Source organism: Podarcis muralis, chromosome 13 (genome assembly GCF_964188315.1).
Source record: "Podarcis muralis chromosome 13, rPodMur119.hap1.1, whole genome shotgun sequence".
Classification (NCBI taxonomy): Eukaryota; Metazoa; Chordata; class Lepidosauria; order Squamata; family Lacertidae; genus Podarcis; species Podarcis muralis.
The window spans coordinates 37,923,052-37,947,952 of NC_135667.1; the positions used below are offsets into that span (position 1 = coordinate 37,923,052).

The following is a 24,901-nucleotide window of genomic DNA, read 5'->3' on the forward strand; positions in this document are numbered from 1 at the left end:
CCCTCCCATCCCACCAGCTGGGTTCTTTTTCTAGTAAGGCCAAGCCCGGGATTTGAAGACGTTTATGCCACAGCTCTGGAATTTGGCAATGGTCCCCGGGGGTCAGGTGACGCCTTCTCAGTGTCCCCTTTGCTGGGTCTTTAAAGCGACCCAGCCAAGTGCATTCTCCAGGGAGATCCCAAACTCAGACAGGCACAGCGTATCAGCCCAGAGATTACAGCCATGCCTGAACCCGCCAAGCCTGGTAAGGGTCCTTAGGTGTGTCATAAAGGTCACCCCTAGGCAGAGATGCTGAGGAACCCTTTTTAATAAAATAAAAGGGAGGGAGGGAGGGAGGGAGAGAAAAGTGAATGTTGGGCCTGTTAGGGTGCTCCGTGGTGCAATTTGGTAATTTTAGACTCCAGATTTAATAGCCGTACAGTGGGAAGGGGGCTTCTATAGAGAGTGTATTCATAGCGGTCAACTTTCAGATTTGAAAATAAGGGATCAGCAGCCTCGAAAATAAGGGATCAGCAGCCTCACCTGTCCCGGGGACAGTCTACGGGATATCTAACAATCCGGGATAGCAGCAGGAAGCGGTGCTGGAATAAGGGAATTTCCCTCAAAAAAGGGGAAGGTTGACAGCTACGGTGTATTAGATTATGTAATTTGCAGTGTGTAAAGTCATCCCTGCTGGTGTTTTGGGGACCCTCATGATGTTTCTGCTGAGTGGGGCCCAGGACTCCTTGCCCTATAGTCCTGTTCCGACAGCACCCATTGAGGGTGGTGATGGTTGGATGTTTTCCCCAATCTCACAGTGGTTTTGGTCCCTGGGTCCTCCATCACGTTGTTTTTGGGTTCTCCTGTGCATGTAAGAATCTGCCTTTTGTGCATGCTTCCGTGTGAGGCTTCAGTCGCCTCTGAGCTGCCTTGCATGGTCCTTGCTAACGAAGAATGGAAATCGAAGAATCTGTGGAATAAAGCCACTCTTATAAGAGGAATAAAGCCACTCTTAGATTGTGCGGGCCTGGTGTGTTCAGATCTCGGACAAATGTTAAGCAGAGAACTGCGCTCGTTGCCTCTCTCTTGTGTGTGTTGCTTCCCAAGCTGCTCCAGGAAATATTTGGAAACGGCACATCAGGCCCACCAAAGGTGGGTCTTTTCCAAAGACACACACACATCCCGCATGGAAGGGGCAACTAGAGAAGGGCTGCAAAGAGGTGTGGCAGAGTGCCAAGCATGGCTCTAAAACGGCCCAAAATATGGATGCTCTGTTGCTGCCTCAAATAAAATAGAAGGCACCTCCCCATCATTGCATTCTAAGAGGCTGAAACAAGGAAGAGCAAATTGTTTGCAATTAGGAATATACCTTAAAATATGAGAGAAAGGGAGGGAAGAGACCTCGTATCAGTTTTTGTTCCCCTAGCTAAGAATCTTGCCTCCCTATAAAAGAGTTATCAAGAAAAACAGTGAAGAGTAGTGGTTAGATTGTCAGATTAGGAGCCAGGTTCAAATCCTTCCCCTCTGAGCTTCTCTTTTGTGTATGTGGTTATGCTTCTTTGTGTTTATTATAATTTACGGATCCCAAGAAATTTCAATTAAACTTTAAAGCAAGGCGAATTCTTAAGAACAGAGCACGTGGAGAGGTCTACTTTTTCCACTTTTGTTTTTCAGTGCCGCTTGCAAATATTTTGACTGGTACATTTCAGGCTGAATAAATTCTATTCCGGTATCTCCTTCCCTCTTTAATTTCAGTGTTATTTTGTAAAATGGATGTACGGTATATTGATATTAGCGTGCCCATTGCTAATAGTAATAATAATGATGATGATGATGATAATAATATGGAAATTATGATGGAAATTAAATTTCAATATTGTCCACACACATATATTGGCACGTATAGAAATAATGAGGCGAGGGGCAACCATCTCTCCCTCCTTTCTGCACCCCGCCCCCCGTCAACAGATGGCTACATCATTTATGATAGCTGATACTTCTTTGCCTCAATATATGTACTCCGATCCTTCGTTCACAGCTAATAAATCATCTCTCGTATCTGTATATAAAGGCGCTTGGATGTCAGTCACCCACCGGCATCCTGATCACTAGAAAAGTCTGACTGCAGGAAATTTTTAATCTAGCGGTCAAAATGTGCAAAGCGAAGTCCCTTCTCATAATAGTAACCAGCAGGACTCCTGCGGGCAAGCCAAGCCAAACCTACGATCCCAGGATGGGGCAGCAGGTTCTGAGAGCCTTTCCTTTGCAGCGTTTGAACCTTTCTCAAGTTAGGGGAAAGCGATTTGCCGTGGGTTAAATTGACTAGCCGTGTTCCATTTACTAGCAATGTCGCCCAGTTGCAAGAAACCTCGCGGTGCAACCCCCAAACTATCAGGAGAGGGTGTGGTGATCCTTTGGGTCTGTTATACTGCTAGAGGAGCCTTGGGAGTGTGATATATAGAAGGCTGGGAAACTGACAGAAAGTACCATCTTGTATAAGAACCAAAGTATTATTAAGCTGCAGCACCTATACAAATCAGTTTAAGGAATTGAAGTGAAATAATTGAAAAGCTGTATGTTCACTACCTTGTTTAGAAGTCTGTAAAATCCACTGAATTTGATATATATATATCAGTGTTTCTAGGAAGAATTCTGTCTCCTGACACATCCTTTGTCTTACCAATCTTGTTCTGTAAATTCAAAACCTTTTATCTCTTTAACTCCTCTCTAAGTCTCCAAGGACCAGAATTTTTCCTTCAGGAAAACCAAAAGCGAACTAGTAGTTAAGAGGGGGTTCACACCGCAATTTTCCGCTCTGCTCAGCTAGTCCCGGAGAAGTGTGTACAGGGATTGCAGTCGTATTTATTTATGTTTTTTACTTCACAAAACTTATATACTGCGATTGATTGTAGAAAACCTCAAAGCGGCTTGCAAAAAAGTCTTACAGTGCAATCTTAGCATGTTTACTGCAAAGTAAAGTCTACTGAGTTTCATGGACTTACTCCCTGGGGAGACTGTAGCCTCGGTTGCATGACATTTAGTTCATTCCAGTAGTTGATTAATCAATCAGTTAGATACGCATAATTCTGCGTTTGAGTGAAAACTATCGTTCTGAAGCAAAAAAGCAAATCCTTTTTAAAATTGCCCATCTGCCATATTTGTATTAAAAGTGACTTAAAACAACAACTAAACCCCACCCAATTAATTGGAACACCTTTTGGCATTAACTTTTTAGTCGATAGAATTTTTTTTAATCGGTTGAATTAGCTGATTATTTGATTACACTCTGAAGGTGGGAACCAACTGGTTATGTTTTTATATTTTGCTGGAAGCCGCCCAGAGTGACTGGGGCAAACCAGTCAGATGTGTGGCGTATAAGTAATAATAATAATAATAATAGTATAATAATAATTATTTATTATTAAAAGAGTGGGGAAAGGATAGACGTTTGTTATTCTTACAATACATCTTGACAAGCGGAGGAGAAAACGTAATCCATTTTACTGATTGTAATAACCCCAGAACCTATATACTAATATCGGGCTCATTCTCCAAATTTGTGTCCTGATGCAGCTAAAATAACCCCATCCACTCACAAGTGGGAGTTGTCACAGATCTAAGAGAACCTAAGTTGCCCCCCCCCCCTTCTGAGACACTGTGCAAGGGATCCTGAAATATACTTTTCCAATTTTGCTTGGGGGAAGTGCAATACCTTGGTTTGACCCTAGAGGGGGCACCGGAGCACGTAACCTGGCTCACTTACTCAAGCTCTCTGTTCTGCAGACCCTCATGGTTGTATACTGTTGCTCCTGCTCTCTGCTCCTGACCCACTGCGGGCTGATCGCTGGAGCAGAGGGTTGGATCCGATGACCTTTCTTGCAACCTCCCGCGACACAGGACATCACACGTGATTCTCGCCTAGTGCTTATGCAATCAGTGGAGCAGAAATGCCTTCTGCTAGAGGGTGCAAGATGCCAGTGGGAGTGGTTTGGAGAGAAGGTGGCATGGATGAGGGTGAGGGAATGTCGCCCCAGGACCAGCAGCCATTGCATCAGTGCCTGGGAGGGGTGGATAATGGGATGGAGTCAGCCTTTCCATGCCTCTGTGCCAAGATGCATCGCACATCAGTATCACCTAGCAGGTGCAATCAGCCCAGCATAATGGGGTAAGCAGGAAAGTGGTGTAGTTCTACAGTACTTGGGGAGCACGAGACCAGGAAGAAGGCGTCATCTTTCAGGGGTAAGGGGAGGGGAGAGGTGGTCAGTTTTTTGCAGATTATTTTTTGAAGGAGGGCTTCTGTGTGCGTGTGTATTTGATAGACAGGGGCAGGGGTTAAATGTATTAAAGAAACATTTGCTGATGACCTAATTTTGGCTTAAAAAAAAAAGAGAACAATATCCAGAAAGCAAAAAGAGTTGGCTGGTTGGCTAAAACAGAAATGAATTCTTGAGAGCTGGCATGGCTACTTGAAAATGTGAGCTGACAGGGCAGTTAAGAGACCCAAGAGTACCAAAAATTTAACAATAATTGGAGTAATTTTTTTTTAAAAAATATCTGGAGGATTACTGCGGTGATTTAACAATTTTTGGCTGGGCTAGAATGGCTCTTGTAAAGATAACTAGTAGAAACAGTGGAAAAGATGGTAAATGGAATATTAGATACGATTGGAAAAGCATATAACATAGAATTCTATGGACCCAAGTAAGAGGTGGAAGGAAGTCCGGTGCAAACAAAATAACAACAAAATAAGTAGATAAGTGACATAATTTTTATTTTCCTTTTTACTTATGCATACATGTTCAATGGTGGAATGTTTATTGTGTTCAGTTGTTTATTGTGAATGTTGATGTGTATGAAAACGATGGCTGTAAATTAATTGAAAAACCAATAAAGATGTAATTTTAAAAAAAGAAAGAGAGTGTGAGCTTTGAGCCTAGAAGTAGGGTAACCAAGTATTCCACTTGAGTGAGGACAGGCCCCTGTTTCAGAGGTAGTGAAAGTGGTTGTCCCATCTGTTTGAAGGACTGTTAGAGGGCAATCTTATATGTGAAAGTATCCTCTAGTATTTGAAGGGCTGTCCGGCCACCTAGTTTAAAGATAAAAAACCCCAGGAAGGGAGAATGGGAGCCTCAAAGTTGCCCACCAGCAGTTAACACCCAGGCATCAGATGGGTCAGAGATATTTCTATTTAAATGACAGCTATTATTTCTGAATGTGCATCTATACACATAACTTTTTGTTGTTGTTTAGTCGTTTAGTTGTGTCCGGCTCTTTGTGACCCCATGGACCAGAGCACACCAGGCACTCCTGTCTTCCACTGCCTCCCGCAGTTTGGTCAAACTCATGCTGGTAGCTTCGAGAACACTGTCCAACCATCTCATCCTCTGCTGTCCCCTTCTCCTTGTGTCCTCCATCTTTCCCAACATCAGGGTCTTTTCCAGGGAGCCTTCTCTTCTCATGAGAAGTATTGGAACCTCAGCTTCAGGATCTGTCCTTCTAGTGAGCACTCAGGGCTGATTTCCTTAAGAATGGAGAGGTTTGATCTTCTTGCAGTCCATGGGACTCTCAAGAGTCTCCTCCAGCACCATCATTCAAAAGCATCAATTCTTCAGCGATCAGCCTTCTTTATGGTCCAGCTCTCACTTCCATACATCACTACTGGGAAAACCATAGCTTGAACTATACGGAGCTTTGTCGGCAAGGTGATGTCTCTGCTTTTTAATAGCACTTGCAAATTTATGCCCTTTTTGGGAAATGCACCCTATCAGGAAACCAAGTTCCCAGTTCGAATCTCACCTCTATTAAAGACCCATGAGAGGCAGAGTGGAGAGCCAGTCGAGGATCCGCACTCACCACTCTTTAGGCAGACCTACAACCTTCCAAATCCTGAGAGAACCAAACTTATTTCCAGGATGAACCAGCTGTTCAGAGCGCTGATTGGTTGGGCCCTTTTGACAGTGATGACACTGGAGTTGGGAGCCTGGTCCATGGAGTAAAGTGGGCTGGGGGAGCTACAGCTGAAATACTTCTATGTCCTGTAGGTTAGCCCTCCAACCAGCAGTGTGTGGATCAGGGGTCAGCAAACTTTTTCAGCAGGGGGCCAGTCCACTGTCCCTCAGACCTTGTGGGGGGCCGGACTATATTTTTTTGCGGGGAATGAATGAATTCCTATGCCCTACAAATAACCCAGATATGCATTTTAAATAAAAGGACACCTTCTACTCATGTAAAAACACGCTGATTCCCGGACCGTCTGAGGGTCAGATTTAGAAGGCGATTGAGCCGGATCTGGCCCCCAGGCCTTAGTTTGTCTACTCATGGTGTGAATAGTACTACTGGCTTGCCCTGCAGGGCTGTTGTAAGGGATGTTTCAAAGAGCTGTTTGACAGTGGACCTAACAACCTTGAAAGGTGGAAGGCCATTTGTCAAGGACGCTGTAAGTTGCATGGAGCAGGTCCCTTTCAACTCTATGATTCCATAATGCTTAAGTGCAACGGATGTAAACAATCGGGGATCAAATACAGGGGACATGAGAGTAGCCAGGATTTATGTTAGGGGGGGTGCAGGACACCCACCTGTCGTCATCCTCTGTCTGGCTCTGTCTATCCGAATCGGAATGAAATGTCTCAACCAAATTTGTTTTAAATTACTTTCTTTTGACCCCAAGCGCTCAGAAAAAAATCTGTCAAAATCTTCAGTCATTAGAAAACTAGGAAGTTAAATAAAAACGAAACCATCAAAATTAACACTAGAGAGTAGCTTTCATGCGGTTAATGGGTATGTTTTGCAAAATCACAAAGAACACGCCTTTTCTCATCTTAAAAAAAAAAATCTGAACAAGTTTTATTGGATTTGCTGAAAATCTCAGCATTTAAATGTAGCCCATTGAGACGTTCCCTTATCATCGTTGACCTTAGCCAGTTCTTCACTCTCCGCAAGGTACTGAATGACCGCTGTCGTGTACGGCTGAACAAGAGAAATGAGCAGAGCCTTTTTTGTGGTAGGGCACCTCAATTTCAAATATTCTGATTATTTCTACATTTTGTTAAGTATTGTTATTTATTTACTTGATTTAGGAGGGGCAGCTGCCCCCCTGGCTATGTCCATGCCAGGGGAAGTCGCAACACCCAAAGGGATGCCACAGTCTGAGGCTGTTCCCTTTGCCTGGCTTAGGAGCTGCAAAAAAGGCCCCGATTCTCCATGTCGTGGAGTCTTTCCCCCCTGAAGCAGTTGTGCTGCGAGATCCGAGCATTACAGACCAGCACCCTGTGCGGCATCACAGCTCTCAGACTGCCTGGTGCTTCGTTGGAACGATGCCCTTAAATACATACACAGTTGCCCCAAGCAACCAGCCGAGTTGCTTGCGCAGTTGGGCCAGATCTTTCATGCGGCAGAGGCAAGCAGGATGCTTAAATTGGCAACTGCCTCGGAACAGCTTCATTCCAAGAGGTGGTTTAGAGCCAAAAGGTGAAGCTTTTTCAGGATCGTACCACTTCAGGCTACAAGGGGAGGAGTACTCCACAACCTTTCCAACCTATGGGGGGTGGGAATAGCTTATCAGGTTTTAGCCAATGTTAATAATAATCAGAGCCAATCCATTGAAATCAATAAGTTAGTCATGTCCATTAATTTCTTCTTTTTTTTGTATAGTCTTTTTTATTGAGTTTTACACTACACATTTAAATTCAAACGTTAAACATCATCATCAGCGGGGTGGCCAGCTTCCAAGAGACTGGGATCTACTCACAGAGTTAAAAAGTGGCAGTGATCTACTCCCTTTTTTGGGGTGCAGGTCAAAGTTATTGAGCTTTTTTAGGGAGGAGGAGAGTCCTGTTTTTGAGGGGTGCAGGGCAAAGATGTAGAGCTTTTTTTTAGGGGAGCCAAAGTTTCTGGGGTTCTTTGGGGGAAGCCAGTGATCTACCAGTGATCTACCACAGATGTCCACTGATCTACCAGTGGATCACGGTCTACCTGTTGGACATGCCTGATCATCAGCGTTTAGGATTCTCTGAATCCTTAGAATCCCCTCCACCCTTCCATGGTTACCATTTTCAATCTTTTTCAACTGCCTCACATATTTTCTCTTAAATAGTCCAATTTTCCCCTTAGTTTTTAGTACATAAGAAGCGTTACTCAAATCCTGCCAAAGTTTTTAGTTGTTTACAGTGTTCTCTTAAATACACTGTAATTTTTCCTCATTCCTTATTAAAGTTTCTCTCTCCTTAGTTTCTGATTTTCCCGGTCATTTTCGCCTTTTCGGCGTAGTCCAACATCTTCATCAGCCATTTGGCTCTGGTCGGGACTTTATCTTCTTTCCATCTCTGGGCCAGCAGTATCCGCGCTGCTGTTATCACATACATAAATAATCACTTCTGTTCCTTTGGTATCTCTGCACCTAAAACTCCTAGTAAAAAAGGCCTCTGGTTCATGCCCATTAATTTCAATGGGTCGGCCGTGAGTATGACTGGTGTTGCATCCAACCCCTTATATCTATGCTTAGTTTGCTTGCTTTATGGAATTTTCTTCCCATGGAGGAACGCTGATACATCACTCAAGCGCACCCCTTTACCCGGAAGTGGAACAGTCCTGGAAAAGCTCATCACTTAGATTTCCCTGATCCCGTCATCGCCTCTGATAGATGTATTGCCGGGAGAGGCAATGGACTTTGGCAGCAGGGGGGGTGAGAAAAGAGGAAGACATATATGTAGGTCTGTGATGGCAGGCATTGTCTTACTACCATATGAACCAGCTGGGATAGCTCAGTTGGTAGAGCATGAGATTCTTAATCTCAGGGTTGTAGGTTTGAGACCCACACTGGGCAAAAAGGTTCTTGGACTAGACGCCACTTGTGGTCCCTTTCAACTCTACAGTTCTGTGATTCTATGTGGCAAGCCATGTGGCCCTAACCAACCCCATTCTGAGCAGCTGATCAGGATACTCCTTAATTCAGGATGTGAGGGCGATCTGGCTGCGACATCTGTCACCCCATTGATCGCCAGGGTTGATTCGGCTGATCTGGCTGGCTAGGCGGGTGTCCCCTTCCTCCCTCACCGCTCCATGTGCGTCCCTCCCGAAGCTGACCATCCCAGATAGGAGGAGTGTGCCGTTCTTCGGTCAAGGGTATACGATAGCTGCGCTCCCCTGCTAGAACCTCCAAACAAGCTCAAGGATACTCCTTAATTCTGTTGAGAGGATTCATTGGGGAATTTCCCACAATGCCCTGGAGTAACACTACACTAGGTGCTTTGCGACATTGGGGGAAATTGGGGGGAAGTAAAATGGCAGCCCCCAGCCATTTTTTGAGTTCTTTTGCTGCTGTCACTACAAAATAAGACTGAAAGGTGCCCACCAGTGTTACAGGGGGCTCATCAGAGGGCAATTGGCAGAGTGGCCACTTGCAATAAAGGCATTGCCAAAAAAAGAGGACAAAAGATGCGGGCAATCTGCATAACATTTGTGCATGTGCGTGCATATATATATATATATGTATATGTATACTGGTTAAAGAGATGCAAGAAAAACATAATGATTGTCTTTTAATCTGTTATCAACAGTTTAACATGGGCCTCTCACCAGCATTGTGTAATGGCCAGATGGCAGGTTTTGTGCTGCTGGCATCTCAACGTTCCTGCTGTGAGCATTTAAATGCATGTGCATTAGGCACAAGATGCATCCAGTTCCAACCCCGTTGAGAGTTATAACTTATAGACACCCTGGAGAGAAAGCTCTGAAGCTGGCAGAACGACAGCTTTAGCAGACTCACTAACAAAATTCTGATGAGCCCTGTTTCAGAGGAGCCAATAACAGGGATGCAAGCTGGAACGGAGGCGTTATGGGGTAAATACCAAAGGGGCGCATGATAGGCAAAGCAGGGGTGGACTTTGGGCTTTAGAATTTCAGTGGTGCCCTGTGTGATGCCAAAATTCGGGGCGCCCTCCCCTCTCGCCTTCTGTTCATCATTGTTGCAGCTCCCTCTCATCTTGGCACCCAGTGCGGGCAAACCGGTCGTCCTCCCCTAAACCCTCCTCTGGGCAAAGTGTCCTTCTGGTGGTGTCAACCAAACCGTGCCCTACAAGTTAAAGAAATAATGGTGTATTTCATATTAAGGCTCCCATGTAATATTTTCTCTGACAAAGTCTTATTGATTTTGATGGAGATGAATTTTAAGTACGCTGGTTTAGGACTGCAGGCTGATTTTAACACCCAGTTTATTTTGCTCTTTATTTACTATAGTTATATTTAAGGTGTCCAGTAGGACTTTTGTTTCCTGGGCATTTATTATGACGTTATAATTAGTATGCGCAGAATTCCTTCCTTCCTTCCTTCCTTCCTTCCTTCCTTCCTTCCTTCCTTCCTTCCTTCCTTCCTTCCTTTCTACTTTTCAGGTTTATACATTTCACTAACTTTACATTCACTTTGACATTTCAAAACTTGACTTCCTTCCCCCTCTTTCTGCGGTTCCTTAAATTTATTTTTAATAACCTCTGCATATCCAAATTAACTTAATTTGCTCATTTATTCATCTTTAAATATATACTCTTATGAAACTGCAGGTTGTTACAATAATCCTGCCCATGTTCTTATCTGTTTACAATTTATCTGCAATAAACCATTTCCATTCTTTTATAAAAAGCTTAGCTTGATTTCTTATTCTTCCGGTAAGTTTCGCCATTGCTGCATATTCCGTAAGTTTTTGTGACAGAATAACTTTCTGTTGAGTAATCATGGGGAAGTGAGTGGGGTTTGGGGGTCAGAATGAACTACAGTGGTACCTCAGGTTACATACGCTTCAGGTTACAGACTCCGCAAACCCAGAAATATTACCTCGGGTTAAGAACTTTGCTTCAGGATGAGAACAGAAATCGTGCTCTGGCGGCGCAGCAGCAGCAGGAGGCCCCATTAGCTAAAGTGGTGCTTCAGGTTAAGAACAGTTTCAGGTTAAGTACGGACCTCCGGAACAAATTGAGTTCTTAACCTGAGGTACCACTGTACTTTTTGGGGGTAGTGCTTGCATCCCCCCCCCCCCCAGTAAGCCACAGTTTTCAATCCAGCAGCCAGTCTCTCTCCATCCTGCAAAACGATGCTCTCAGCCGTGGAAAATAGGGACTCCTGGGGGGAGTCTGTGTCCGTTTTATTGCAAGGTGATAAGGTTAGCACCTGTGTGGTTGTCGATAGATAGATATGACTTGTGGAGAGTACATAATAAGATCTTTGGGGGAAGGCACATGATGTCACCTCCTTGCCGAAGCTAAGCAGGGCCGGGTCTGGTTACTATCTGGATGGGTGACAGGCGAAAACCTACACATACATTTGCCTTGGTTTCCATGATGGAAGAAAGATGTGCTATAAAATGTAATAGCACAAAATAAATGGATTGTTTGCTCTTGTGAGCAGTTAGGGAGTGGAAATAAAGGAAGAAATGGAGTATCTATTGATGTCTTTTTCTGGTCTGGGCTAACTTGGGGACCTCGGCCTTTGAAGACAGGCCAGGGCAAGCACTTAAGCAAAGGAAGAACTGCTAGCATAAACAAGACCCATCATTTATCTGGTCTTTGGATTCTCTGAATATTCTGGACGTTCTCCAGGCCACTTGTTAGTTAAAATATGGTTGTGCTGCTTTGTAAGATTGTCCGGGGATGTTTGTTGTGCCACATGGATTTACTTGTCACTTTGGGAATGCTGATTGTAGTGTGGTAGGCAACCAGCGTGGGCAAGTGTCATAGCAGGTGACTGTCACAATCGTGAATGTGTTTATATTTGTCACAAAAGCTGTTATGTCAAGGCATGTGCAGGCTGGAGTCACCATCCAGCACAGAATTAGGCCATGTGCACGCCATACATTTAAAGGACACGGCTTGCCCTCAGAGCGCATGACACCCTCCAGAGAATCCTGGGAACTGCAGTTTGTTAAGGGTGCTGGGAATTATAGCTGTTGGGTGTTAAACCACAATTCCCAGGATTCTTAGGGTGGGGGTTTCATGCGCTTTAAATGTATGGTGTGTACACAGCCTTTGTCCTACGGAAGCCCCTTTCATTTCAGTGGGACTTCAGTGCGCCTGATTGCTGTGCAATGGATTGTGATCTCTGCTGTGCGCATGGATATATAGTGTATACATAGCCCATAATTATAGTTAGCCACAGATTTTCTTCACTTTGGAAAGTACATTTAAATGTGTGTTTTGGGCATGTGTGCAGTAAGCAGCTTAATGCCCACTGGGGTGCATTCCAGGACATTTTTATATATTTGCGGATGGAGGAATATTGTGTGTGTGTGTGTTGCGGCGCTGTCTAGTTTGCTTGATACCTAAAGGGGATGTGTGGATTGTGCGAGTCTTGAGGCATGCGCCGTAGGTGCCTAGTTTTTCTGGGATGAAAGTACAAGTGGGATCTGCAACAAAATGTTGCAGTGCAGCATGCTGCTGCTGAGAATACTCCTTTCCATCCCCCTCCCACCTGGCTTTCCATCCTTCCCCAAACTATTAGTCAGCATTCTGTGGCCACCAAGCACATACAGTTCTCACCGAGCCGTTTTTGAGTGTACGTCCCCCATGCCTCAATTAAGAGCTCCCCCCCCTTTCTTTTTTTAACTTCTGCAAACCTTGGGATTCCCCTGAGCTCATTAACAGGTACATCTTGTTTGTGAATGGTCCCGTTTTGTCTTCCTGAGTACTGAGTACTACCTAAGCACCGGGTTTTGAGACTGCAATCAGTGACTACCTATGAGGTTGTCATATATTTTGCAGTGTACAATTTGCGTTTCCCTGTATGTCTGTTGATTTATTCTGAGGTTTATATCCTGTCCTTCAAATAAGTATTTCCCAGGGGGGCTGACAACATCTCAAATTGAAATATAATCAATATAGAGTAACTGCAACACTAAAACGGTATGTATAACTGGATCCATATGGTGATATCCGGCATGTTAGATGCCATGCGTGTTATAGCGCATGCTTGTGAGAGTGAGAGATTAGGGCCTGTTGGTAACTGAATGTTAATTGTGTAGTGCCGTACTTTGTAGAAATGGAATTTCAGTTGTCGTTTGTACATGTGGAGTTCAAGGCTATGTGTTTTATGAATACTGGAACATAGACAGTTCAAAATGTGTTAGTGGGTAGGGCAGACAATCCAGTGGTGATAACAATAATACTATATTTGACAATCTGTTGCTGTACGCCGACATTTGCTCCCTGAGGCAATGTGCCCTGCCCTAAGTAAAGGTAAAGGTACCCCTGCCCGTACGGGCCAGTCTTGACAGACTCTAGGGTTGTGCGCCCATCTCACTCAAGAGGCCGGAGGCCAGCGCTGTCTGGAGACACTTCCGGGTCACGCGGCCAGCGTGACATCGCTGCTCTGGCGAGCCATTGGTAATTTAAGCATTTTCGTAGGATACGTGTGTATAAAACAGTGACTAAACTTAACATTAAAAAGCTACATTGCAAAATCTTAATATGACTGAGAGATGTGGTTAAATTTTATTTTTTAAAGCAGTAAAAGCAGGAATCCTTCAGCCCCAAAGTTGCATCTCTAATTGCAAGTATATATGGAGTCAGGCTGTGGTTATTCAGTCGTCATGGAATATCACTCTGCACATGTTCACTCCTAAATTTCCTATCACTCACATATTCCAGGACTGATCCTTGTAAATAACACAAAAAAGCTCCAGTTTTTGAAGCTACATGTTTGATATGCACAACCTGATGGGCGCTCTGCGATCACGCACAGTGTGGTGCTTGTTTTATTGTAGGCGTGGCGTCCAATTTAGAACCTGTAATATTGAAGGTGGGCAGTGGACAATTTGGGTTATGCATTAGACACGCATTCTATAAAAACATTTTTAAACGTCATCTGCGTCTTTCAGGCTGTGAGTCTGCAAATAGTTTTTTTTTTGTGGGGGGTAAGAACAGTGCATATCTGAAGGTATACTGGGTGTGCTCTCTTGGTGTGCAAAGAGAGAAAACCGCTGTACGTTTTAGGTGCAGATTTCCGTAGAGTTGATCGCTGTGGCTGATGTACGCCTCCCCGACCAGACACATGCGTTTCAGGGGGGATGTTTCTCTCACCTACAAGGGTGTTGTGTGTGGAGCCTTGGCTTAGTGACAGCAAACACCCTGAACAGAAGCAAGAAGGGGTAAGCTGAGAGGCCTGCCTGGCCTAAATTGCTGATCCCAGGGGATTCTGCTGCAGCCAGGGGGTTGGGTTACCTTAGCGGTTGGGCAAGAGCCGCTCGAAACCAGGCAGCTAATTATAAACGTTTCTTGGCCTTGCCTCCTTCCTCGGAGCAGCACGGAGCCCAGTCTTCTCTCCCTGCCCCTAATAGGACACAGGGTCCCCGAAAAGGCAACGTGAGACGGAGCCCAGGAAAGGTCAGGCAGGCACTCAGGAAGGTATGAAGGCCTTACAGGTGGGAAAGTGCTAAATCAATGTCTCCCGGAAGAGGCTCCACGAGCCCTGAAGCAGTTGTGCTCGGCTGGGTTTAACCCACATCCAAGGGCTGAAAACAAATCAAATACAGTGGTACCTTGGGTTACATACGCTTCAGGTTACAGACTCCACTAACCCAGAAATACAGTGGTACCTTGGGTTACATACGCTTCAGGTTACATACGCTTCAGGTTACAGACTCCGCTAACCCAGAAATAGTGCTTCAGGTTAAGAACTTTGCTTCAGGATGAGAACAGAAATCGTGCTCGGGCAGCGTGGCAGCAGCAGGAGGCCCCATTAGCTAAAGTGGTGCTTCAGGTTAAGAACAGTTTCAGGTTAAGTACGGACCTCCGGAACGAATTAAATACTTAACCCGAGGTACCACTGTAGTACCTCGGGTTAAGAACTTTGCTTCAGGATGAGAACAGAAATCGTGCTCCGGCAGCGCGGCAGCAGCAGGAGGCCCCATTAGCTAAAGTGGTGCTTCAGGTTAAGAACAGTTTCAGGTTAAAAACAGACCTCCGGAACGAATTAAGTACTTAACCCAAGGTACCACTGTACCCCAAAACAAAAGAAGGATCCTTAACTCGGGGAAGAAGAGAGGAAGGGTGCTAAGGGAGACTTCATGGCTTCTTCGTGGTGGCAAATCACACGCTCCATCCTTCATATCCTGCCAGGGATTATGGGACTAGATCACATCTGGTGGCGAACAAGGAGCAATGCGGTTTGCTGCTGAGAAGCCTTTTCCTAGCCTGCTTGCCTTCCCTCTGCCCCCCGCTTTCCTAAAATAAAACTATTTGCTCCCTTTGGAGAAGAGAGGGTGTGGAAGCAGATGAGGTGAGTGCAAGAGCAGTGCTATTTTTCTCGACAAAGAGGTGTCTCACCATGAACACCTCCATTGTTCTCTTATAATGGCAATGGCGTCCACCTGAGAAGTGCCGGAACTGAGTTCTGGCAAGTCTCAGCTGAAAAAAATCCCCAGGGTGAGAGCCTGCTTTGAGTTTGCACCAGTCCCAAGGAGAGCTGGGCCGAACTCAAATTGGGGGCTTCCATTGAAGTCTGGGGGCTTGAATTTTTAGGTCCCTCCATTTTGAATAACTGGCCCATACAGTGGTACCTCGGGTGAAGTACTTAATTCGTTCTGGAGGTCTGTTCTTAACCTGAAACTGTTCTTAACCTCAAGCACCACTTTAGCTAATGGGGCCTCCTGCTGCCGCCGCGCCGCCGGAGCACGATTTCTGTTCTCATCCTGAAGCAAAGTTCTTAACCCGAGGTACTATTTCTGGGTTAGCGGAGTCTGTAACCTGAAGCGTATGTAACCTGAAGCGTATGTAGCCCGAGGTACCACTGTACTGAAAAGCAAAGCCATCTACTCTTCCAAATGACCAGGGCAATGTTTTGCTTGTTTTTCTGGTTGTTGGGCAACGCTTCACAGGACCAGTTGCAGGTTTCCAGAGGCCCAGACTGCGGCAGGCTCCTAGTAGACGTCTCTCCCCCTAGTTCCACAAGCTTTCTAAATGCACTCATGACAGGAAAGCTCCCCTCTCTTCTTCCTTTTCCTCCTCCTTGTTTCCTTTCCGGTGCTGATTTGCAGGCTTGCCATTTTTGTCGCCCGTTGCCCGGGCCTGAGATTTTCACCGCATGAGGTGGAATAGACTCGTTACTCGAGGCCGGCTGAAGTATTTTGGCACCCGCAGCAGAAAGACCACACACGCGCCCCTCCCGGGGAGTAAAAATGCAATTGTAATAAAATGAAATAAGTAAGAATTTGCAGCCCTTTCACAACATCCCCACTGTGGACTCCTAACCATATTTTTAGTTCAGTACAGCACACCCCCTCCTCCAGTTCTGGGGGCTTTTCAGGACAGGCAATGGAGATCGTAAGCACTGTGTAAAAGCAGGGCAGAATAATCCCCATCCCCATAACATGTGAAGTTAACTTGTGTGCTGGAGAGTGGGAGAACAAGTGGAAATCAGAGCCCTTTGAAATACAGCAGTGCTTCAAGAGGCAGCGGCTGCATTCTAGTTAGCAGCGAGTTAGAACAAGTTCAAACCCTCCAAATGTCCCTATTTTCCAGGGATTTACGGAAGTGTTCCAGTTTCTGATTTGATCCCCGAATGTCCCGCTTTTCCTTAGGACCATAGCTGTCAACTTGAAAATAAGGGACCGGCAGCCTCGAAAATAAGGGATCAGCAGCCAAAATAAGGGATCAACAATTACTTTGATGAAATACATATTTTGTTGCGTGCAAATGGCTTTAGATACCTATTAGGTCCTATAAATTACAATATAGCATATATTCAACACAAAAAAACAGCAACAAATTGTTGTTGACAAAGCACAGCTGGACATAGAAAGGGCCCCATTACCTTCAGTAGCTTATTTAAGGGACATCATCAATAAGGGACAGCAGCGGGACATGGCCCTGGGATAAGGGACTGTCCCGCCAAATAAGGGACGCTTGACAGCTATGCTTAGGACACCCCTATTTTCATCAGATAAATGTTGGAGGGTACAGAATTGTGCAACCGCTGAGCCAAGGAGATAATTAACTAGGCAACCTTTAGAAGACATCTGAAGGCAGCATAGGGAAGGTTTTTTTTAATGTTTAATGTTTTATTATGCTTTTATATATGTTGGAAGCTGCCCAGAATGGCTGGAGCAACCCAGTCAGATGGGCGGGGTATAAATAGCAAAATTATTAATGCTATTAAGGAATAGGATGTCCCTATTTTCATCGAAGAAATATCAGAGAGTATGCAAGTTTGAGGATCTTGCCAACCTCTATAGCAGGCATGGCCAAACTTGGAGCTCCAGATGTTTTGGGACTACAACTCCCATCATCTCTAGCTAACAGGACCAGTGGTCAGGGGTGATGGGAATTGTAATCCCAAAACATCTGGAGCACCAAGTTTGGCCATGCCTGCTCTATAGCGAGGATGGAGAACTTGTGGCCCTCCAGCTGTTGTTGAACTGAAACTCCCATCTTTCCCAGCCATCGCTAGCAGGGGCTGATGGGAGTTGGAGTTTGATACCATGAAGTGGTCCGTGGTTTCCTCAGAGCTCTGCTTTCTCCAAGAATGAGGCAAGCCTCCTCCGTGAGTTGTAGGGTGTGGACAGCTGCGGAGGAAAAAGTGGGTTTTGTTTCCCGTTGCCCTTCGGTGTGTCGTCACGCTTGCAGAAGGAAGACCCAAAGCCTCTGGGATCCACTTTTCCATCTTCCACGGTCCTGTCTCCCAACGGGAGCTATGCAAAGCATCCTGGAGCTAAGCTGAGCCCTGCAAGGTTCTGGCGGAGCCCGGGCGACAGCTGGACCCCTCCGTCGCTCATCTCCCTGCTCCTTTGGCCCCGGAGGTTGGGTTATTATTGATCGCCGGTCGTGATGGCTCAGCACTCTGCACCTGGCTATATTAGGGGGTCAGGACAGGCTGGGAAAAAGGAGTCGATGCTGGTGGCTTTATCGGGAGGCGGGCGGTGTGGGCTCAGCGCATAGTGGGAATGGAACAGGGATGACATCATGCAGAAGGGCTCGCTTTCCAAAATGAGAGGTGCCAGGGCTCAGGCCTGCCTGGGTAGCCCAGTCTTGGACCGAGAGGCCTTTCCCACAGTGAAATATATTCGGAGTTGAGAGTGGATTTCATGCTCTTTATTCAGCTCATAGTAGTGAGGAATGAAAGTTCCCCCAAAATATCTGCTTTATATACATTATTTACACAATGGGCCGCACATGATTGGCTAATTCCTGGATTCTTCTGTAGGCCAATCAGGTTGCAGATTCACTTCCACCTGGAGCTGGATTGGGTGGCTCCTGCGGACCAATCATACTGCTGCATTGTTCTAGGACCAATCAGACTGCTGCATTCTGAACCTATTGTTCTAGGACCAATCAGACTGCTGCATTTTGGATCCTATTCAACTCAGTACATAACACACAGGTTTTGGGGGGCTCTGGGAGTGGCAGAAGGACAAATTGTGATTCTGTCGGACAACGATCACCTGAACAAGGGGCGGGGGGGAGCAAAGGGCTGAGATGCGGAGCAACTGATAACCTTAGAACAGGGGTCAGCAAACATTTTCAGCCGTGGGCCGGTCCACTGTCCCTCAGACCTAGTGGGGGGCCGGACTATATTTTGAAAAAATATATATGAACAAATTCCTATGCCCCACAAATAACCCAGAGATGCAGTTTAAATAAAAGCACACATTCTACTCCTGTAAAAACACACTGATTCCCAGACCATCCGTGGGGCAGATTTAGAAGGTGACTGGGCCGGATCCAGCCCCTGAGCCTTAGTTTGCCTACCCATGCCTTAGAAAATAGAAAACACTTGTATAAAATATTACTTATTTGGGAATTATAAGGACAGAACTACCTAAATTGTATAGAAATTAATTACGTATGCTACTACTACAGCAGCAGCGAGAATGTTACTTGCCCCAAAATGGAAAGAAGCAGAAGTCCCAGTAAAGGAAGAATGGACACAAAAACGTATGGAATATGCAGAAATGGCGAAACTTACCAGAAGAATAAAAAATCAAGATAACAAACCTTTTTAAATAAAAGAATGGAAATGATTTATTGCATATTTACAGATAAATTGCAAACAGATAAAAACATTAGCCTGATTATTGTAATAACCTGCAGTTTTGTAATAACCTGAGCATATATTTAAAGTAGATAATTAAATGAGTAAGTTAAATGAATTTGGATATGCAGAAGATATTAAAAAACAAATTTAAGGAACCGCAGAAAGAGGGGGAAGGAAGTCAAATTTTGAAATGTTAAATGGATTGTAAAGCTGATGAAATGAAACTATTCTAAAGGGAAAAGTCATGTTTGTTTGTTTGTTTTTGTTTAGATGATGCATACCGTTGTCAACGAACACATTAGAAGAGACACATACCCTGTTTTCTATCACACAGGAGGGAACACCTTTTTTTAAAAAAAGTGGTGCTTCCAATCTGCAGTTTTTATAAGTGCTACTTTTATAAAAGATTAGTACTTGCCTGAATTAGAATATAATATAATTTGAAAACACGTATACATTTTTTTTAAAAAAGGTGATTCATCAGAGGCACCTTTACAGTCAGTCACACTAATTTTAGCTGATTTTTCATTCAACAGTCTGGGGAGCAAGTACTACAAAATGCCAGTAACCTGGAAGCAAACCTAGCTCAGTTCCAATGCTGATTCACAAATGTTTCAGAGAGTTAACTGGTACAAGCAGTTGGATCTTGCCTTTAGCAGTTGTTTCGTGTTTAATAACCCTTTTAGATAGCGGGGTTTTTATTTTCCCCCAACTGGAGCTATTTTCTATCATTAGGATGATTGCATTCATTTCTGCTCCCGTACAAGGTTGTGAATATGAGCAAGCTACCTTCTTGCATGCAAATGACTGTAACAGGCCACCTTTGCATTAGCACTGGTTAAAATGGGATTAGATGTTGCCTTGTTGGACGGGAGCCTTTTCGGCTCGGCAAAAACGCTCTAAATGTTCTCGGTTCTTGTCTGGATCAATATGAAACTACTTGATGATTTCTGATGCGGACGGCTGCTCCGTATCGATTTTAGGTGCTTTTATTCCATTGTGATGTTATTGCTTTTTATACTGTTGGCAAAGCACGAGGCCTGCTGTTTTAATGGACCTGGCAACTTTATGGCTTGCTTGTTGCTTTAAATGTCTGGGTTTTTGTTATTTTATGGCACAAATAAGTGAATCAGCTATAACGTCCATAAATGCAGTCCCTTTAGTTTTTTGCTTAACCTGGGTCTGAGACCTTGGCTCGACAGGAGGACGAGGGCCTTGTATTATACATGGTGCTGTTTTGCTTCCCTTTCCCCAAGGGGAACTATGGGTAGAGGCCATAGTTCCCCGGTAGAGCACAATCCTGAGATTGTAGAGTTGGAAGGGACCTTGAGGGTCATCTAGTCTAACCCCCTACAACACATGCTGAAAGTTCCATTTTCAATTTAATGTTTTATATTTTGCATTGCCTAGTACAGTGGTACCTTGGGTTACAAACACCTTGGGTTACAAACACCTCGGGTTTCAAACACTTTGGGTTACAGACTCCGCTAACCCGGAAGTAGTACCTCGGGTTAATAATTTTACCTCAGGATGAGAACAGAAATTGTGTGGCAGCGGTGCGGCAGTGGCACGAAGCCCCATTAGCTAAAGTGGTACCTCAGGTCAAGAACGGTCTTAGGTTAAGAATGGACCTCCGGAACCAGAGGTACCACTGTACAGACATCCTAACAACCAAGATTCAAAACACACAAAATTGTTTAAATCAACAGGCCCTTTCATTCCCTTGCATCTCTGGCTAGAAGTACCAGATAGCAAATGATGCACAAGAACTCTGCCTGAAACGTTGGAGGCCTTCTGGTAGTTTGTGTGGACAATACTGAAGTAGATGGACAAAATAACTGTCAGCTTACTATGTTGTGCACCAGCAAGTATGATATGGGCTTAATTGAGACATTGTACCAGACTGTGGTGTACAGTCACTGGAGTTTGAGCAAACCATGGTTTGAGTTTCCAAATATACAGGCAAACCATAGTTTATAGTTGCATCTCTGCTTTCATTTTTGCAACTCCTTTTTCTAAGTGCAGGGGCTCTGGAGACATAACAAGTCTGGCAGCTCCACAGTTGATCGATTCAGAGATAATGCCAAACCATACTTTGCACATATCATGGTTCCTGTACCCACCTCAAACCATGGTTTCCAGTCCTGGTTTGATGGATGATTGGAAACTATGGCTTGCCAATTTAGACTTCACACTAAAGCTTCCACGGCCATGGCTTGCCATGATATCTGGACTGAGGCAATAGTGTCTGTATCTGGCTTGCTTTTAATGCATGCCAGAACTCAGCCCCATAATTTATTTTCTGCTGCAGGTGGACATTCTGAGGGGAGGACAATTATGAGAATAGAGATACAGGCAGGGAAAAAGTTTCACCCTCATTCACCTTTCTTCTTTCCTGATGACAGCCTCCAGTGGTTGCTCTTCATTACAGATAGAGCTGTAACGGTTCTCACTTTTCCTGTGCTTCCTTCCCCCGTTGGTTCCATCCCACAGTCATGATTTATCTCCCTTAGCACCTTGCTTCCTGGGTCCACTCCCCTAACCAGCCAGTGGCAACAACCCCAATTCCTCCAGGCTCATTTTTTACCATTTTTCTGCTTCTCCTCTGCAGTCCCCCTATTTGCGCCCCCAAATCCACACCTCCTTCCTCCTCCTATAGGTGGTAATTAGGGCCCTCGCTCTGGATTAACACCCCCAGCAGACACATTTACACATAAGGGGCATGGAAAGCTGGAGAGCAGCCTAAAACCTGGAAGGCACTGCAAGGGACGGGATGGAACATGCCCAACAGGTGGGGTTGGGTGTGTAATATATGCCAGTAGATGGTTTACATTGTGTGGGTTCCACTGAATTCAAAGATCAAAACTGATGTTTCTGAGTCCTAAAGTTTAGGACCTAAACACTCCGTTGCCTTGCATTTTTTCACATCAAAATGTCTTGTCGCATTTTCCACAAAGGGGTGTGTGAAAACTCTTCCATTTGTCCACCATATTTCTTTTCCACCTTGCTCTTCTGTACTAGACACAATAAAACTCCTGCTTCTTAATAACTTTCCTAAGCCTCCCATGCTACAGATTTCTCTACACTCTCTTTTGGTCACATTGGCTTTCCTCCTTTGACCAAAGTGCAATAAAGGTAAAGGTAAAGGGACCCCTGGCCATTAGGTCCAGTCGTGACCGACTCTGGGGTTGCGGCGCTCATCTCGCTTTATTGGCCGAGGGAGCCGGCGTACAGCTTCCAGGTCATGTGGACAGCATGACTAAGCCGCTTCTGGAAACGCCAGCAAACGGAAACACCATTTACCTTCCCGCCGGAGCGGTACCTATTTATCTACTTGCACTTGATGTGCTTTCAAACTGCTAGGTTGGCAGGAGCAGGGACCGAGCAACGGGAGCTCACTCCGTCGCGGGGATTCGAACCGCGACCTTCTGATCAGCAAGTCCTAGGCTCTGTGGTTTACAATAGATCCACTTAAAAAGAAGAGGAAAAGAAACAGACTTTTTTGCAGTTAGGAAAGTGATGGAGAAATGGATTGAAAAGTGCGGAATGGATTGATGGTTAGCAGGAAGGTGGATAAATACCCTACAAGCAAATCAGGATGAATGCAGGAAGAATTGTATATTACTTATTGTTGTCTATAACTTTCCTGCAAACAAATAAGAATGAATGTTCCATGAGGACCAGCTACAAGCCAACCACCAGGCAAGTTTTGGAGGACCTTTTCTGTTTAGTTGTAAGAGTCAATAGCTACACCTTCCCCTCTTTCTTCAACTCCCTCCTCAAAATGTACCATTTCTCTGAAGTATCCACTTAACCCTGCTGGACCTTCCGTGCTGAAGTGACCTGCGAGGAGAAATGAAGGCAGGAACTGATGTCTCAATGGTGCAACAAGTTTTGAGCCACAATTTCAGCTCAGCTTCAGGCAGGAGAGTAGCTGCAATTTAGGCTTTGCTTTTGGTGGCAAAATGTATTGGATTGGCACTGAACCCCTCCGTCATAACACAACCCGCACCCCAAATAAAGACAACTATGTGTATGCAGTTGCTCACACAATCATCTCTTGATCCCCTTTCTTCTCTCCCTCCCCGCTTTCAGCATTTAGATTGTGTTCCTTGGGGGCAAGTACTTGTCTTTTGGTGTGGTGTGGGGAGGCGGGGGTACTTCGTAAAGCTCTGTGTGCCTGGGATGCATATCACCACTGCCATATTTTTGGAATCAGTGTGCATATTTGACTATATACCAAACTCAAGTGGCTCCTTATCCCCTTCCTTCTGTTCTGGCTCCTGATCAGTCTTACTGTCATTCTTCTGTAGCCGCAAAGAAGAAAGAGGTGAAGAAGAAGGAGGACCCAAAGGCAGCGAAGAAAGAGGAGAAGAAAGAAGAGGCGAAAGAAGAGGCGAAAGGTGGGGCCAGGAATGGTCAGGCACATGCTGGCTAGCAGAGAGTCATGCTCCAGTCATAATTTTGGGGGAGTGGGAGAATGAAGACCCCTATTTCCCCCCACAGAACTACAGTTCTCACTGTACTTTAACAGCTTGCGGAATTGTAGCTCTGTGAGGGGAACCGGAGTCTCCGAACAACTTGCAGCGCCCTTAACAAACCGCAGTTCCCAGAATTCTTTGGGGGAAGCCATGCTTGTTGAAATGTATGGTGCAGATGGGGCCGTTGCTGAAGTCCTTGTGTTCAATTCCCAGGAAATCCTGTTGCGTGGTGCCATTTAACTGTTGCCTTGAATGAAAAGGCCATGTATTTGGCACGAGTGGCTTTCATTCATTAGATTTCTAGTTGAACAGGAGGGCAATATTATTCCTGAATTTCCAGATTTGAGAGGGGGAGAGTTTGTGCACCCTGTAACCTACACAAAGATATTCTGCCCATCCTCCTGGCCTGCATTAAACTTTCATCTTCTGGCGTGTTGCCGTAGAAAGCTCTGACTCCCAACTAATAAACTGCAGGCCTCCGCCAGACTGTTTTAATTAAATAAATGGCACAGAGGTAAGATGATATGTTTTACTGGAAATGCTGGCCCAGTAAAAAACGTGGTGCTTTGCTGATTTTGCAACCTTCCCTCATGGCACTGAGAAGGACATTACTGCCCTTTAAAAAAAATTAAAAGCCAAAATTAGACAATATGTATTTAAAGCAGGCAGTCACACAAGACACAAGACCGATCTAGACCCCAGATCCTTAAGCCATAAATGCAGATGTTACCCAAAGGTTTGACTATCACATCCTTAACAAAACATACTGGTTCGTTTTATGCATCATGTGAGCTGAAATGAAAACACAGCTGAACAGATTTCTGATTATTCTTCATAAGGGATATCCTGGAACAGAACAGGAACAAAAGTAAAATACAGTCGTACCTTGGATCCCGAACGCCCTGGAACTCAGACGTTTTGGCTCACAAACCCGGAAGAGATTGTTCTGGTTTGCGAACTTTCTTTTGGAACCTGAATGTCCAATGGGGCTTCTGTGGCTTCTGATTGGCTGCAGGAACTTCCTGCAGCCAATCAGAAGGCATGATTTGGCTTTCAAACGTTTTGGAAGTCAAAGGGACTTCTGGAACAGATTCTGTTCAACTTCCAAGGTACAACTGTACAAACTTCCCGACCTAGAGAATATTCACCAGACTTACAAGCTTCAGGCAATGGGGAAATATACTTGGAGTTGTGGAGAAACACCACCATGGTTTGGGTCAAGGTTCTAATGTTATTTATATTTTTCCCCTTTTCTGTGTCCCTTAGCAGAGGCTCCGGCAGAACAGGCACCATCAGGTGAGGCCCAGAGATTGCAGCCTGGAGAAAAATGTCCTTAACATCTGCTGGTATTGCTTGCATATTGGTTATCTGTGTCTCCATATGCTCTGTACCCAGAGACATACCACTCCTCGTATATAGAAGTTCTCACA

At 45.0% G+C, this 24,901-nt stretch overlaps 1 protein-coding gene across 1 annotated transcript in view; it reads left to right on the forward strand.

Moving 5' to 3' along the window:
• The first annotated feature begins 115 nt into the window (after positions 1-115).
• The window catches only part of MYBPC2 (myosin binding protein C2), a 67,737-nt gene continuing 42,951 nt past the window's right edge, over positions 116-24,901 (forward strand). Inside the window, exons 1-3 of the mRNA XM_028702318.2 lie at positions 116-244; positions 23,304-23,393; positions 24,738-24,767. Of these exons, the coding sequence (XP_028558151.2) occupies positions 223-244; positions 23,304-23,393; positions 24,738-24,767 (142 nt within the window). The 5' untranslated portion in view covers positions 116-222. The remainder of the gene's footprint in view (positions 245-23,303; positions 23,394-24,737; positions 24,768-24,901) is intronic.